General features: G+C 34.7%; 1 protein-coding gene across 1 annotated transcript in view; it reads left to right on the top strand.

Moving 5' to 3' along the window:
• The window catches only part of Mtrex (Mtr4 exosome RNA helicase), a 103,099-nt gene that overhangs the window by 82,117 nt on the left and 6,781 nt on the right, over positions 1-14,201 (top strand). Inside the window, exons 24-25 of the mRNA XM_005319625.3 lie at positions 3,204-3,260; positions 4,365-4,527. Of these exons, the coding sequence (XP_005319682.2) occupies positions 3,204-3,260; positions 4,365-4,527 (220 nt within the window). The remainder of the gene's footprint in view (positions 1-3,203; positions 3,261-4,364; positions 4,528-14,201) is intronic.

The following is a 14,201-nucleotide window of genomic DNA, read 5'->3' as shown; positions in this document are numbered from 1 at the left end:
GGTAAGAATTTGTTCCCAATTAGTAGGCTCCCTATTTACCTCACTATGAATTGTGATACATTCTTGTTGTCATATATACCAAATTAAAATTTTTTTAAAAAGTAAAATATATTGTTTTACTGTTCAAGTTTAAGGTATAATTCACTGTAGAGAATTAAGACAAGGACTTAAGCCTTGTAAAAATTTAATCTTGTTTTCTAAATTTTTAGAGGATGTTTTACTATATTCCATAGTTTGATTTTTAAGTAAATTGTATAAGACAAAGTGTTTTTTTCAGTTCTGCTATTGATCTGTTTACCTATTAATGATTTTCCTTTTTTGTAACATGCCACAATTTTTATTGCAGTGTAGCCATTTTTGTGAAGGTGAAGAGTTTGATCTTAAAGCAATGTTTCATTTAAGGCTTTTTTTATACAGAAATTGCCATCATGACTGACATTTGAAGTCTCTTTAATGTTGCAACACTCATGTGATAAACATAAAACTATACTTATTCAGTAGTGTAAACTCAGTGGAAAACAAAAAGGCATTAATAACAGGTATTTCTTTTAAGAAGATATGCAGATAACAGGAATGAGCACTGAGGCACTAGCATAAATTGATAACATAGTTAGCAAAACAATCGGCATTTCTTTTGAGAGATTGAACTCATTTTTTATAAAGTTTTTCATGCATAGTGTAATATGCGTACTGTCATGTCTCAAAAAAAGACTAAGGCAGGTGAGGTGCATGAATGCTCCAGTGCCTCACAGAACTACTGTCAAGTGCAACAAAAATAATACTGAAAAAATTTCACTATCTGACCAGTACAGGGTTATTTCAAGACATTCAGTGCACTGCAAGAGGGGCATATAACCAGTTGTTTGGGGAAAAATAAGATAGGAAGGAATCCTTGGGTTCTACATAAAAGTACCATATTAGAGAATAGAATGGCAACACTTAATAGGAGGCTTAAATGAATCATACCTCCTTCATTCATTATGTTGGAAAGGCCAGGTGGAAAGGGAAAACAAAACAAAAGAAAACAAAAAACCACCTAATGCTTTTCCAGTGGACTGGGCTGGAGAGGTGAAACCCTCTTGTGATCCAGAAGGCACATGTCAGTCATTTTACAATGGTTTTCCTTCATGTGAAACTGTTGGACTATCTCCCAGTTTCTCTGTAAGTATCGAACGGTCCTTAATATCATCCAAGCCATTTATTTGCCACTTGTTTAATACCTGTAAATTTCTTTTTAATGGCATCTTTAGAGCAGCTCAAGATACAGCAGTTTCTGCCTTGTCTCTGTCAGCCTTACTCCAGGCACCAGAGATACAGCAGAAAGTTTTACTTTCATGAATCTTAGATGCAAAGTTAGTGAAGATATATAAAATACAAACATATTCTGTCAAGTAGTGATGAAAATTGGGAGAAAAGTAAAAGGGTTGGATAGAGATCCCTGGGTATTGGGGTTACTATTTTAAATAAGATTATTAGAAAAGGTTTTCCCAGTAAACTGTAATTTGATTGAGATCTGCAGGAGAGATGAAGGGGCATGTTGTGTTCTTATCTGGTAGGACAGCATTAGTAAAATTGTACTTGTTCCTCTTATATCAAGACCAGTACTTTGTACCTATAGTGGCTAGAAAAAAGGAAGGTGATAAGTTGCTGTTGCCCATGAATAGACATAATGTCAAAGACATTTAATGGTCTTACATTATTTACTAAACTGAGATGTTGAGTTCATACTGGCTCTTTTGCTTTTTCCTCATTCATCAATAAACTTTGGTTTTAACAGGAACAATATAGAGTCTAGTTCATGCTTTATTACATAATATGCACATGTGCATGATACAAATCAAAACTAAGTCATTTGAAACTACTGATGCTTAAAATGTAGGGAGGTGCATTTCAACTAATCTGTAATTGCTTTTTTAAAAAATCACTTGTAATTACTTTAAATTCTGTCCTACACATACCAGTCTTCCTCCTCCTCGATTGTGATTTCCCACCCTATTACCTCCCAGCTTCGGTCCCTTTCCTCGACTTCACTGCTCTCTCCTCTATTTTCATGAGACCACCACCCTCTCCCACAATATCCCTGCTTTTAGTACTTATTTCTAAGTTTCTGTATATAAGAGAAAACATTTAACCCTTAATTTTGTGTGTCTGGCTTATTTCACTTAGCGTGGTATTCTCCAGTTCCATTCATTTACCAGTAAATGGCAGAATTTCATTCTTTATATCTGAGTAAAACTTCATTGTGTTTATATACCACATTTTCTTTACCTTTCATTTGTTGACACACAACCTTGGCTAGTTCCATAACTTGGCTATTATGAATTGCACTGCTATAAACATTAGTAACATTTATACCATTCTTACAATAATCTTGTTGTATATTAACTCTACCTTTGTCAAAATTTCTTTATTAATAATATTTTTATTTTTATCACAAGCCTGTCAGTTTTGAGAACCCGGCTTTATTATTTCTAACAGGGCAAGAGTTCAACATTCAGAATTCAAGGAACTTGTCCAAGTGTATTTAGCTACTTAGTGATGGACATGAAACTTTATTATAATCTAAGTGAAAAATTGATACACTTTATAGTGGGAAAGCAGTAGTAAGAATACTAAAAGGGTCGAGCTTGGAGCTCAGTGGTAGAGCACTTGCCTAGCAGGTGTGAGACACTGGGTTCAGTTCTCAGATTGCAAATAAATAAATAAATTAAATAAGGTCTATCAACAACTAAAAAATATTTTAAAAAATACTAAAAATCAGATTGAACTTTGTTATGCTTGTTTTAACAAGCTGGAAATATCTGGGTAAAATAAAAATTAAGGGCAATATTTTTAATGTCCTTTATCCATCTCAAATTTCCAGTTCCTATAGAGTTCTTAGGAGTTTCCTGTGATTAAACTGTTTATGGTGTTGATGCAACTAAACTGTGTATGTTTGCAATATTTGCTGTCTTTCTTGGTTCCATTTGTAATGATAAAAATAGTACACTTTGTAAATTTAGCTGTGTAATATTTTCCTCTGAAATGTTGAGGATGAAAAGTTATATTGCTTGTAGAGTTGATTTGAAATGCAAAATGCTAATGACTCTAAAAATCATTATAATTTGATATTAATGGATAACACAGAAGCTTTGTTTGATTTTTAGAAACAGGTGATATGCACTGCACTCTAAACTTATATTTTTAAACTTTTTTTTTCATAGTCTAGTGAGATGCCCAAATTGACAGAACAGTTAGCAGGTCCACTTCGACAAATGCAGGTACGATAGTATATTGTAAAATAAATGTTGTGATTGTGTAATCCTAGTACTTTATTATTCCACAGAGACAACTGTAGTTGGGATTAAATATATCATTTGATGTTAGTCATGTCATTTAATGCTGTTTTATTAACATTTTTATTATTTTCATTTTAGTAATTAAACGTTCTCTTTACAATGAATCGTATATAGTCTCTGAATGCAGATTTAAAACTGAATAGTGTGGATAGGGTATTGACAATTCATTGCTTACATCATTTTCTTCTTTAGTGGGAAAAATGGCATTGCATACATTTAGTATACTTTTGGCACATTTTTCCATTCTAGTTAATAACAACATTTTAAAATCTGCTTTATCATTAGTTATTTATCACTAAATACTCAAAGCCTCAGTATCTTATAGAAATAAATTTGTGTCTTTTTTTACTTCCTGAAAATGAACTATTTTTTATCTGCCTTTTAAGTTAAATAAATCATAAAAAATAGCTCTCAGTGGAACATTCAGTATCTCTTAATGTTACTAAGAAATGAGAAAATAAAATGTTAAGATTTATATACTTTTAAGTATTGCTGGAGAAATATATACTTTTCCATAGGATTTAATTTCTTCTAAATGCTTTGTTATTGTTTTGGTTTTATTAATGGAACAATTAGAGATTTTTCATTTTTTTTTTAAGTTGTAAATGGACACAATATCTTTATTTTTATTTATTTATTTTTATGTGGTGCTGAGGATCAATCCAGTACCTCACGCTTGCAAGGCAGGCACTCTACCACTGGGCTACAACCCCAGCCCAATTAGAAATTATTTAAATAGTACTTTCTGAATAATTTTAATATAGAGATCTCAGGTTTTGTAGAAAAGAAACAAGTGGCTGAAAATCATGTTCTTGGTATATTTCTTAGCCATTTCAACATGAAGAAAAAAGCTTAACTGTTTAATCACTTAGCATTGTGCCTCCTTAGAAATAAGACTATCCAAATTGCAGAATAATATCTAAACTATAGGGAACTTTGTGTAATACTGACTTTGGAATCCTAAAGAAAAAAGTGATGTAGGAGATCATGAATAAGGAATTTTAGCTATGTCTTTTATTTTTAAAGGAATGTGCTAAAAGAATTGCAAAAGTTTCAGCAGAAGCAAAATTGGAAATTGATGAGGAAACTTACCTAAGCTCATTCAAACCTCACCTAATGGATGTGGTATATACCTGGGCAACTGGAGCTACCTTTGCCCACATCTGCAAAATGACAGATGTCTTTGAAGGTATGGTTAAATTTTGTGTACATGTGCGTATTCCCAGTATAAGAAATATACTCAAGATAGTCTTGTTTTAATTAAACGTGAACAATATATTTTTTTTAAATTTTGGTAGTAAAATGGAATCTTCTGCCCTATTGGTTAAAAAAAGTATTTTTTACAGACCTTTTGTATTATTCAATAAGCACAGTCTGCTTCTACTAAATTACTTAGGAAACTGTTTTAACAGAGCATAATTCTGTGCCTAAGTGTCGGCACTCATAAATAGAGAGAGGATCTTAGTAAGTTTTATATATATATATGTGTGTATATTTTTGCAGTTTGCTTTTGTTCTCTTGGTAAGAACTTAATGGTTTGCTATAAGATTTCATGAAAAATAGCAGAGCTGAAATGATTGATCATTGCATGTGTAATAACAAACATGGCTTCATTCAGACTATTATTACAGAATGAAGCAAATTAAAATTAATGAGCAGAATTTTAAGAAACTGAAGAATAACTGTTATCTACCTGGAGAGAAATTTTTAAGTGAAAAAGTAAAAAGAACTTAAAAATGATTACAAATGAATTATAAGAAATAAAAGTATACAAGAATATTTAGAGAAAATCTTATTCACAAATGCTGCATTCATTGGGAATAGATTGGTTTTGTAGACGTTTTTCATGGTGAATTGTATTTGGTAAATTAGATATTTACATTGTACTATTAAAAATGAAAATAGCTGGGTGTGGTGGCACATGCCTGTAATCCCAGCGACTTGGGAGGCTGAGGTAGAAGGATCATGAGTTCAATGCCGGCTTCAGCAAAAGTGAGCCACTAAGTAACTCAGTGAGACCCTGTCTCTAAATAAAATACAAAATAGGGCCAAAGATGTGGCTTAGTGGTTGAATGCTCCTGAGTTTAATCCCTGGTACCTGCCACCCCCACCCCACTCTACCCCACCCCGCTCCACCCCCACCCCCCAAAAAAGAAATGAGCTTGGCTTTCATAGAAATTTTAAGAATATTTAAAATACTATTACTATTGCTTTTAGGTCTAATTTGAGAAAAATTACATTTTGATATACCCAATATTATATGACTTCCAGCTGATAATATTATGGAAATAATACATTATTGATTTTATTAAAATAAATGATAGCAGAATACATTACAATTAATATGACACATATAGAGCACAACTTTTCATACCTCTGGTTGTATATAAAGTAAGTTCACCCCAATTCATGTCTTTGTACATGTACTTTGGATAATGATGTCCATCACATTCTACCATCATTGCTAAGCCCCTGCCCTCTCCCTTCCCCTCCCACCTCTCTGTCCTATCTAGAATTTGTCAGTTCCTCCTCTGTTCTCCCTCCTTACCCCATTATGAGTTATTCACCTATATCAGAGAAAACATTGAACATTTGTTTTGTTGGAATTGGTTAACTTCACTTGGCATTATATTCTCCAACTCCATCCATTTACCTGCAAATGCCATGATTTTATTCTCTGAGTAATATTCCATTGTATATATATGCCACATTTTTTTATCCATTCATCTACTGAAGGGCATCTAGTTTTGCTATTGTGAATTGTGCTGCTATAAACATTGATGTGGCTGTGTCTCTGTAGTATGCTGTTTTTAAGTTCTTTGGGTATAGACCAAGGAGAAGAATAGCTGGGTCAAATGGTGGTTTTTCATTCCCAGTTTTCCAAGGAATCTCCATACTACTTTCCATATTGACTGCACCAATTTGTAGTCCCACCAGCAGTGTATGAGCATACCTTTTCCCTCACATCCTCGCCAACACTTATTGTTATTTGTCTTCATTATTGCTGCCATTCTGACAGGAGTGAGAAGAGTAGTTTTGATTTGCATTTCTCTAATTGCTAGAGATGATGAACATTTTTTCATATATTTGTTGATTAATTGTATATCTTCTTCTGAGAAGTGTCTGTTCAGATCCTTGGCCCCTTTATTGACTGGGTTTTTATTTTTAATTTTTTTTGTGTTTAGCTTTTTGATGTGTGAAGGGTAAAAAATTGCTCACAAGATGTAGGTTCTCTATTCACCTCACAGATTGTTTCTTTTGCTGAGAGGAAACTTTTTTAGTTTGAATTCATCCCATTTATTGATTCTTGCTTTTAATTCTTTTTTTTAATTATTGATAGACTTTTATTTTATTTATTTATATGTGGTGCTGAGAATCAAACCCAGTGCCTCACATATGCCAGTCAAGTGTATATGATTTAATTCCTAGGTCTTTGATCCACTTTGAGTTGAGTTTTGTGCATGGTGAGAGATAGGGTTTAATTTTGTTTTGTTGCATATGTTTTTCTAGTTTGCTCAGCACCATTTATTGAAGAGGCTATCTTTTCTCCAATGTATGTTTTTGGCACCTTTGTCTAATATAAGATAGTTGTAATTTTGTGGGTTAGACTCTGTGTCCTCTGTTCTGTACCATTGGTCTACCAGTCTAATTTGGTGCCAATACCATGCTGTTTTTGTTACTATTGCTCTGTTTAAGGTCTGATATAGTGATGCCACCTGCTTCACTCTTCCTCCTAAGGATTGCTTTAACTATTCTGGGTCTCTTATTTTTCCAGATGAATTTCATGATTGCTTTTCTATTTCTATGAGGAATGCCATTGGAATTTTGATCAGAATTGCATTAAATCTGTATAGTGCTTTTGGTAATATGATCATTTTGATAATATTAACTCTGCTTGTCCAAGAGCAAGAGTAGATCTTTTCATCTTCTAAGGTCTACTTTGATTTCTTTAGGGTTCTGTAGTTTTCTAAGGTCTGCTTTGATTTCTTTAGGGTTCTGTAGTTTTCATTGTATAGATGACTTTCATTGACTTGATTGCCAAGTGTGTTTTCTTTTTTTTTTTTTTTGAGATTATTGCAAATGGGATAGTTTTCCTCATTTCCCTTTCAGAGCGTCTGCCATAGAATATAAAAGTTCTAAATTAAGATGCTTTATTATATTGATCTTTATGGGTTTTAAAGTTTCGTTTTTGATTTTCAGGGTCCCCCCCCCTTTTTTTTAAGTTGTAGATGGACATAATACCTTTATCTATCTATCTACCTATCTATCTATTTATTTATTCATTTTTATGTGGTGCTGAGATTGAACCCAGAGCCTCACACATGCTGGGCATGTGCTCTACCTCTGAGCTGTAGCCCCAGCCCAGTTTTAAGGTTTTTAATGTCATAGTTCATACATCGTACATTGTTTTTTAATTAATTTAATGTGGTGTCTTAGAACTTTCCCTAAAGATAATAAATTTCTAAACCATCAATTAGTGAAAGGCCCCAAATACTCTGCTGAGCATTTTGTTACTGAGGTCACTGTTAAGTAACTCATCATGCTAAGAGTTTCGTAAGATTTGCATCTAATCACTAAAATAGCATTTCATTGTAAATAGTATCACCTCCATTTTGTATAAGGAATTCAAGGTAAATAATTTTGCCAGTGTCATCATACCATAATTTGACCTCTGTGACTACAAGTTGATAACTTTGTTTAATCACTGTAACAACTTATTATTAAACTTTGAACACCTGAAGACTCCTTAAACCCTACCCTAGAATATATCATCTTCATCCACAAAAAATTCATGCTTGTGGGAATGGTAAGAAAGTTAATAATAGTTCATGGTAGGTAGCAGCAGTTGAGTCTGAAAGTTAGGTGTGACATATCTTAGTTGGGAATATTGCTTGACACACAGGAACGTAGGTCAGTGATGGCAGTTTTTGTGTTTCAGAGATATCAAGGTAATGAAATACAGCAGTTCTACTCTTCATTCAGCCAACGTTTTGAAAAATACAGATGAAATTCTGTGCCTCAATAAATACCTGCTTTTCAAGTAAAGTCAAAACACTGACACAAAACAATAGTGAAACATAGCAGAGGTTAGTTTTTTTTTAATAAAAATCAAAGGGTTAAAAACCCTAAGACTAACTAATAACATTTAGTTATTTCTATAAATTTTTTGTGGATTATTTTTTCTGTCCTTTTCTATGCTTAAATGGAAATGTTATCGCAATATAGATGATAAATCCTGAAGCTGTATAGTTCTGCCTAAGTACCTGTTGCCTCTGTGAATTGATCTTTTTCACAGCATACTGCCTCTTTTGAATTTGGGTGGGAGTCATTTCTAGATTATAATTTGCTCCAAATCTAAGTTTGAAGAATTTGAGAAATTCAGTTTTATAATTATAACTTGAAGTCAGGTCTAACATCATCATGATTTTCATGTTTTTCTGGTCTAAAAGCCATTAGCTAAATCTTTTCTTTCTAAAGTTGGGACAGACAATATATATTAACTCTTAAAAACAACATGATTAGCCAGGTGCGGGGTGGGGTGGGGTGCACGCCCATAATCCCAGTGGCTTGGCAGACTGAGTCAGGAGAATCGCGAGTTCGAAGTTCACCTCAGCAACTGCAAGGTGTGAAGCAACTCAGTGAGACACTGTCTCTGAATAAAATACAAAATGGGGCTGGGGATGTGACTACGTGGTTGAGTGTCCCTGAGTTCCATCCCCAGTACCAAAAAACAAAACAAAACATCATTAAACAACAAAAAAACTTGAGAACCTTGATTTACTTAGAATAATAGTTTCTTTTTCCATCATAGTGTTTCTCTCTTCTTAATTTTTATCATGTTATTTAGTTATTCTATTTCAAAATAAGCATTCTCTCATCTCATCTTTTTTTTTTTTGAGAGAAGAGAGAGAGAATTTTAATATTTATTTTTTAGTTTTTTTTCGGCGGACACAACATCATTGTTTGTATGTGGTGCTGAGGATCGAACCCAGGCCCCATGCATTCCAGGCAAGCGCGCTACCGCTTGAGCCACATCCCCATCCCGCATTCTCTTATCTTGTTATTTTACATTTTTATATGATGGGGAAAATATTGTAATCAAAGCTCTAGCTCATAGTGTAGTGTGTCTTTCTTTTTAATGTCATAAAATAGTTACATTGGAATTTTTTAATGTGCTATGTTCAAAACATATTTGTTCCTGATAAGATTCTTAATTTTTTTTTATATAAAATTGCCTGATTTGTACTCTGAGCCTCAGAAGTAGTTACACATATTCTTCAACCATTAACTGGGGCTAGTTTACACTGTAATGATTAAGAACATGTGTTTTGAGAATGTCTAATGCTAGCGAACTATTTATAATGGTATTCAGTTCAGGCATTTTGAAGACTATATTTAAATCTACTCTGTCCCCCTAAGAAAAGATAGAACATAATTGTTTCTTATTTTTATTAAACTGAATTTAAACATAATATTTTTGTGGGCTGACGCCTAGGGTTTCAATTTGCCAACCTTGTAGTTGATCTAAAACACCAGCTATTACTACTTCCTGACTACGCATAAACAATATTATATTTTTAATTGTGCATGAAGGATGAAAAAAGAAGTTGCTTTGCGTTGAGCATTCATCATTAGGAAAGCTTCTGTGGTGAGCTATCTCTTGAAATTATTCACTCTATTCCTGCCCTCCTGCCTCCTGTGGATTTTTTATTTATTTATTTAGTTAGTTAGTTAGTTTTAGGTGGACACAGTATCTTTATTTTATTTTTATGTGGTGTTGAGGATCGAACCCAGTGCCTCACACATGCCAGGCAGGCGTGCTACCACTTTAGCCACATCCCCAGCCCCCCTCCTGTGGATTTTTAAAGCAAAATCTTTGTAGTGCACTGCCCAACTCTGTTGCCACATGTTCTTTATATTTCCTTTCCTAGGACAGAGTACCTCAATGTGGTAAAAAATTTTCCAATGAATTTGGGTTTTTTGGTACTTCTGCTAATAATAGAATAATAGTTTATTAACATGTTTGTGTTTAAATTTTGGTACATTTTGAGTGCCAAGTGAATTAGTAATTAGTATCTGATACTTGTTCATTTGATGACTAATTCAGAGACCTTACTGGGGATCAGGTACTGTGCTGAGTTCAGTGTGTGAAGCAACATCTCTGCCCTCAAGATAGGGTTCAGCCTAAGCTGGGATTTAGTGGTAAGTAGTTGCAGGTTATAGTTGTGATCCTAACCTCAGGCCAAAGTAGATGGGAATATTAAATTAGGGCATGAACTGTAGGTAACCAGTTTAGGGATGCCAAAAAACTGAAGGTAGAAATATTGTCTAGAGAAATTTGCGCTTTCTGTCCTTAATGAGTATGATACTGTTTTGTGTGTGAACTAAGTAACCCTGATGTTTATAAAATGTCATGAAAAGTAGTGATTCATGCTATACAATATGGATGAACCTTGAACACATTAAGCTTGAGTGAAAGAAAGCAGATACAAGGGCTGCATATTGTATGATTTCATTCATATGAAATGTCCAGAGTAGACAGATTCATAGTCAAAGCAGATTAGTGGTTGCCAGGGGGTGTGAGAAGAGAATTGGGTGTGATAACTTGCGGAGATATAAAATATTCTAAAATTAGGTAGTGATGCTTGTTACACAACTGTGAATATACTAATAACCACTGAATTGTACCCTTACTTAAAGAGTGATCTTATAGAAATTAGTTCTTCCAGAACAGTGATGTGAACATGAATCTGGAAAAGGTCAGTAACACTTTAACAGGTTTAAATGGTGAATTTTATGTTATGTATTTTATCACTGTTTGAAAAAGGGGGGAAAAAAAACAAGGACTAGGAAGAATTTGATTTCTGCTCTTGCAGGATCAGAAGAAAAAAAAAGATTTGTAGCAAACCAATAGTAGGTTAGTGTTTATCAGCATCAGATAGCATGGGAATCAGATGGCTTTGAAGCTTTTATCTTGCACCCAGTCTGGCTGTTCCTATTTGCTGAGGCAGGATGACTTTCAAAACTGGGAGTGATAAGTATTGGGTTACAGAGGATTGTAGTAGGATTCTAGGGAATTCAATACCTAACAGTAGTCTTCACTAATCCCTTTGGGGAACAACCTCTATTCTAGGCAGCTGCAAACAGGTTTATGTTTATACATACACTGTGATTTGTTGATGAGACTGTGGGCAAACAGCCAGACCCACTGCATGTGTCATGCGGTACTAGTGGCCTCGTTTTCTTAATTGCTCTGTAATCCAAAACTGTGTCAAATCTAAATTTTCCAGATTTTGAAGTGTTTACAAAGTGTAATATGAAAGTACACTCCTCTGTACTTTATCTTAATAATTTATTTTGTATGGTGTAGCCTCTGGAAACTTCCGCAGATAGTAGTTAAAGTGAGTTACTTAAATGTGTAGAAATATTAAAACAATATCAGATTGTGTTTCCTATCTGGTTATGTAGGTAATATGATAATTATCTCCCCTATTCAAACCCCCTGCCCTATGTCTAGATATACAGAAGCTTCTGCAACTGGATTCCCTCTTTCATTCCAAGATAGCATTGGAGGCCAGTATTCAAAGCATCTGAAAACAAATAACTAGTCAACATCTATTGATTTGTGTCAACATTTGTTAAGCACTTGACATACGTTATTTCCTTCACAAATTAGGGACCATTATCTCTGCCTTACAAATTAGTAAATTGAAGCTTTTCATAGGTTAGTTAATGGAAGACATTTGGAAGGAAATATAATCATTTACTTTGGAGAAATGTTGAGTTTGAGGTTCCTGTGATATATTTAGGTAATCAACTCTTGACAGTAATTTCTAGCTACAGTGGCATTGTTGGGTTTTGTAGGGTTTTGGTTTTTTTAATAACTGTGGCCTACTTTTAAAGATTTAATGAGTAGCTTTCATTTGTTTAGGTTAAAAGTGATACAGCAAAAACATGAGTGATGTTCTGATGATTCAGGTTTGTACCTACTACTTTTAAAAGATAATATTGAGGGTCTACAGGAGTTAGTTTCTCTCTCTCACACACACACACACACACACACACACACACACACACACACACCCCGCAAACCATCCAGAACCATATGATAGAAACAGACTCATCAACTCTTCCTATTGATATTTGAATTAATAGTATCAAAATTTTATGGGCAGTTAGAGAATAGAGACACATAGGCTCCCCACCTGCCTTCACAACTGCCACCTTGTATAAAGACACACCAATAGAGGGGTGAATAAGAGCTGATTGAAGAGATGAAGGTGCTGTCCATTCATTGAGCCAGGAATTTACCAATGAAGCTAGAGACTGCTGCCTTCTAGTTGAGCAATAGCTAGTGGCACTCCTGGCTGCCTCCTGTTCCCAGAGTATATGCTTAACTTTTTGACCCTTATTTGTGAAAATGGTTGCATATATTTACTTAATGGTTTTGCTTTAAGTTCCATTTCACATTGTTATAACCTGAAGATGCTTTGTGCATCCTCCCTGTCTCACCATAGGCAACCATCCTTCAGATGCCATTAAGACCTGCTAAAACATTTTTTCTTTTAGATCCTTATTCTAAAGGACCTCAGTCAGGGTCACAGCAAAAACCCAGTACCATCAACTTTTACACATTCCCAGCTTGTAAAAATCCGAGATTCTTCCTTGAACTCTTTCTTAGCTCCAAGGTTGAAAGAGAAGCTATTTCTGTAAAGAGTACACACCCTTTCTCCACCATTTCAGATTGGAGGATTTGTGTGGAGGGGCAGAGTCAGGAGTCTTCTAGATCTAAAACTATTGACCTGGACTTAAGGTACTGACTCCCTCTTACGTTTCTCACCTCCAGAATAGTAGCAGCAATGTTAGGAGTGGCTAGTGACACAGTCATATCTACCTAGAAACAGTGTCTTCTGTGAAATTACTGTTTTCTCCATTAAAGGTTTCTAGTAAAGAAACAGCAGACCTTATCATTAATCTGTTCTTCTAACTTTCAAAATCTTGAAATACCGTATAAGTGTCAATATGAGTTGCTTCAATATAACAATGGAAACTAGAGGGGACTGTCATATACCCCCTGATTTCTTTGGAGGCTGCTAAGGAGAGGACCCAGTCACTCTGTTTAGATTAGAGAACCTTTCCATTAAGTCCCTCATAGTTCCCTTTTTCCAGCCATGGAGGTAGAATTAGGAAGTAACTGGAATTCTTGTTCTTTGCCTCATACATCACCAACCTGGATCAATTGGGTAACTTACTTCCTCTGTTACTGTTCTTCTGCAGAAATGTTCTACTGCAGAAATATAATAAGCTGTTTGACTTGGTGCCACCAAACTCCTAGTCTGTAATCTTAGTAGTACAGACCTTCCTAGTCATAGTAGCAGTAGTAGAAGATGATCTTTATTGAGCACTTTGTACTTCATTTAGTCTTTCCCATAACTTGTTAGTACCATTAGTGAGTACAGTCACTTAGGTGATAGATGGTACCACTGAAATGCACTCTCGGGTCTATCTACTGCCAGAGACTGTCCCCTCCACGCAGGACTTTCTGGGCTTCCTCTGTCACTTTCGTTAGAGGAAACTCCAGATCCTCACTGCTTTCCTTGAACATCAGCCTAACTCTGCCCCAACTTTCCCTTTGATCACTTCTGTTCTAGAAGAAAGAAGAAGCCATTAGATCTGACTTACCTAGAAATTCACCTGTCCTTAATCTTATCTTCATCAGAGGAAACCCACCTGTTTCTCTGAATCCCATAGCCTTCTTCCACACTTCTTGCCAGTCTCCTCAGTCTTGAATCATATCCATTCTGCTGCTGCTGTTTTAGCATATAAATCTGCTGTAATAATCCATACCATCCTCTAGCTACC

The sequence above is a fragment of the Ictidomys tridecemlineatus genome, chromosome 1, assembly GCF_052094955.1.
Source record: "Ictidomys tridecemlineatus isolate mIctTri1 chromosome 1, mIctTri1.hap1, whole genome shotgun sequence".
In the NCBI taxonomy this organism is placed as follows: domain Eukaryota; kingdom Metazoa; phylum Chordata; class Mammalia; order Rodentia; family Sciuridae; genus Ictidomys; species Ictidomys tridecemlineatus.
This window is presented reverse-complemented; position numbering and strand designations above follow the sequence as displayed.